The sequence below is a fragment of the Pseudophryne corroboree genome, chromosome 6 (genome assembly GCF_028390025.1).
Source record: "Pseudophryne corroboree isolate aPseCor3 chromosome 6, aPseCor3.hap2, whole genome shotgun sequence".
Lineage (NCBI taxonomy): Eukaryota > Metazoa > Chordata > Amphibia > Anura > Myobatrachidae > Pseudophryne > Pseudophryne corroboree.
In genome coordinates this window covers 19,980,923-19,984,010 of record NC_086449.1, presented here as the reverse complement: position 1 = coordinate 19,984,010, position 3,088 = coordinate 19,980,923, and the positions used below count along the sequence as shown (strand labels likewise).

At 42.4% G+C, this 3,088-nt stretch overlaps 1 protein-coding gene across 1 annotated transcript; it reads left to right on the top strand.

Moving 5' to 3' along the window:
• The first annotated feature begins 1,662 nt into the window (after positions 1–1,662).
• On the top strand, positions 1,663–2,613 carry LOC134934105 (olfactory receptor 10A3-like). The gene has a single exon (XM_063929611.1). It carries the CDS (start codon positions 1,663–1,665, stop codon positions 2,611–2,613), a length of 951 nt encoding a protein of 316 aa, XP_063785681.1.
• The last annotated feature ends 475 nt before the right edge of the window (positions 2,614–3,088 follow it).

Genomic DNA, 3,088 nt, shown 5'->3' with positions numbered 1-3,088 from the left:
GCCCCTTGATTTAAGGGGTCCTCCCTTCCCCAGGTAACCCCGGCAACGGGTGACTAGTTGGGGGGGATGGGTAATGCCACGGCCGCAGGGACCTACATTAATGTGAACCCTGGCTGTGGCATTATCTTCTTGGCTAGTGGAGCCTGGAGCTGGATTTAGAAATACAGAGGGCCCCTACATATTTTGTCCCCCGTATTTTTGGAACCAGTACCAGACCAAGAGCCCGGTGCTGGTGGTAAAAATTCTGGGGAACCGTACGCAATTTTTCCCAGGTATTTTAACAACAAGGATCAGCTCAAAGAGCCCAAGGCTGGTTATGCTTAGGAGGGGGGCCCCCTCACAATTTTTGGGGGGCTTTCTAACTCTTTTTAGACAATTTTACACAAAGAAGCATGCACGGATCTCACTTATCCGTGCATGACTATCTGAACACGCCAGCAAAAAGCAGGTCTGTTTGATAACTCCATTTCTGTATGAATTCCATGCTTTCCCGGCAGTGTTTGGCTATTGTCGGCACTGATTGAGAATACAAATTCTCAGTAAATTACTGTGTTGTATAAAATAACAGCCGCATTTGATCGATGGTCTATTGATTCATATTTTTGTGGTCATATCTCAATACGAATAGCTCCAACACTGCCGGGATTTGTGATTAATAAATTCCAGAGATTACACTTAGAAAAAGGAGTACCATTAAGAAATATGGTGGTGGTACCCAGTACCACCAGCCCAAATATTGGGCATCATTTATAAGGGGCATTTTTGTGTGGGACATACTGTAAAATGGTGTCAGTGGCATAACTGTGTGTGGCATAATATGTAATGGCCATTATGGTGTGTGGTATAATATGTAAGACATTACATTGCATGGCAAAATGTTTAATGGTTATTATGGTGTCTGGCATAATGTGTAATGGGCATTATAGTGTGTGGCATAATGTGTAATGGGCATTACGGTGTGTGGCATAATGTCTAATAAGCATTACATGTATGGGATAATGTGTAACAAGCATTATGGTATGTGGCATAGTGTGTAATGGGCATTACAGTTTGTGGCATAATGTGTAATGGGCATTACGTGTGTGGCATAATGTGTAATCGGCATTACGTGTGTGGAATAATGTGTAATAGGCATTATGGGGTTTGGCATAACATGTAAGGGGCATTAGGGTGTGTTGCATAAAGTGGCCATGCCCCTATTATCATCTAGCCACTCCCCTAAATTTGTGTGACCATGCCCCCTAATGCCATATTACCACACCCATTTTTACTATCATTACCACAAAGAAAAAATTTCTGCTTGCACCACTGAGCAGATGTAATGTGTCCAGAAAGATGTAGATTTGGGTGGGGTGTATTCTGGGGTGAGGGGAACATTCTGCATCCCTGCCCATCCAGGGGAGCTTCTAGTTTGCAGATGCTGCTCCTGCTGTAATAATTTGCTCACAGTCATTGATCATATCCTGAGTATGTGTGTTTTTCAGCCATACAAACAGAAATACGCTTCATGTATTATATATGAAGTCAACAGTAAAGAAATCAATCACTTGGAGGAAATGAGAGCAAACATGTCCCAAGTATGTGACATTAATATCATATCCTACACTGAATATATTAGTTTCTAAATGACTTCTAAATTATTAGTTTTCAAAAGCACGCAGAATGATTTTGGAGAACTACACAGCAGTCCATGAATTCTTACTACTGGGATTTCCACAAATAAAGGGTTACAATGCCATCGTTTTATTTCTAATGATACTGATTATTTACATATTGACACTCATGATAAATTCTATGATCATCGTATTGGTGTCCACCAGGCAGCAGCTTCATTCTCCCATGTATTTCTTCCTCCAGCAATTGTCATGCAGTGAAATTGTGGTCTTGACTATTATCATTCCTAACATGCTACGTGTCATATGGTTGGAAGGAGCCACCATCTCTATCATAGGTTGTATAACACAGACTTATATCTATTGTGTTACAGGGTGTACAGAATGTCATCTCCTCGCAGTCATGTCATATGACCGATACCTGGCCATATGCCACCCTCTGCATTATACCACCATCATGAACATCAAACTACAACAATTCCTGGTAATATATTGCTGGGCCTTTGGCTTTCTGCTCACTCAGATTACTCTTAACTTTCTGTGTCAACTTGAGTTCTGTGGATCCAACGTCATTGACCATTTTTTCTGTGATGCTGTACCTTTTATTGAACTGACATGTTCTTATGCTCATGCCCTACAGCTGACGTTCTTTATTCTTGCTATCCCAATAATCGTCATTCCATTTATCTTAATTTTTATTAGTTACATCTGTGTATTCATAACTATTCTAGGGATCTCCTCAACCACTGGTAGAAAGAAAACCTTCTCCACTTGCAGCTCCCACCTCTCCGTTGTGACTGTATTCTATGGAACCTTGATCACTATTTACTTGGTTCCAGCTAGCGGACGATCTTTGACTGTAAACAAGTTTATCTCCCTTTTGTACATTGTACTAACTCCCTTGTTTAATCCATTCATTTACAGCTTGAGGAGTAAGGAAATTAGAGCCATTATAGTAAATTTATTAAAGAATAAGGACTATAACAATAACAGTACATAAATATTATATTTTGCAATAATCAATTTGGGTCTCATTTTTCTAATATTATTATGTAACTTATTACAGGTAACAAAAAGATCAGTAAAAAATGTCAAATGTACATTTCAAAAAGTTCTGTTTGTCATCAACAAATTACATATTGACTGACAGGGCCTTATTCAGGGGTGTAGTACGGGTGACTGGCGGTCTCCTGACCGCCGGTCACCTTACCGACGCCGGGATCCTGGCAGCATACCGACGCCGGGATCCCGGCGGGGAGGGGCGAGTGCAGCAAGCCCCTTGCGGGCTCGCTGCGCTCACCACGCTGCGGGCTCGGTGGCGACCTGCGGTCGCCACTGGTTCTATTCCCACTCTATGGGTGTCGTGGACACCCAAGAGTGGAAATAGTCCCTGTTGGTCGGCATGCCGACCATCGGGATAGTGAGCCGTCGGGCTCACGGAGGAGGTCATGTGACTGTCGGTCAGCCGACCGGCG

Coding starts and splice junctions, on each gene's coding strand:
- LOC134934105 (XM_063929611.1), top strand. CDS start 1,663: ATGATTTTGGAGAACTACACAGCAGTCCATGAATTCTTACTACTGGGA.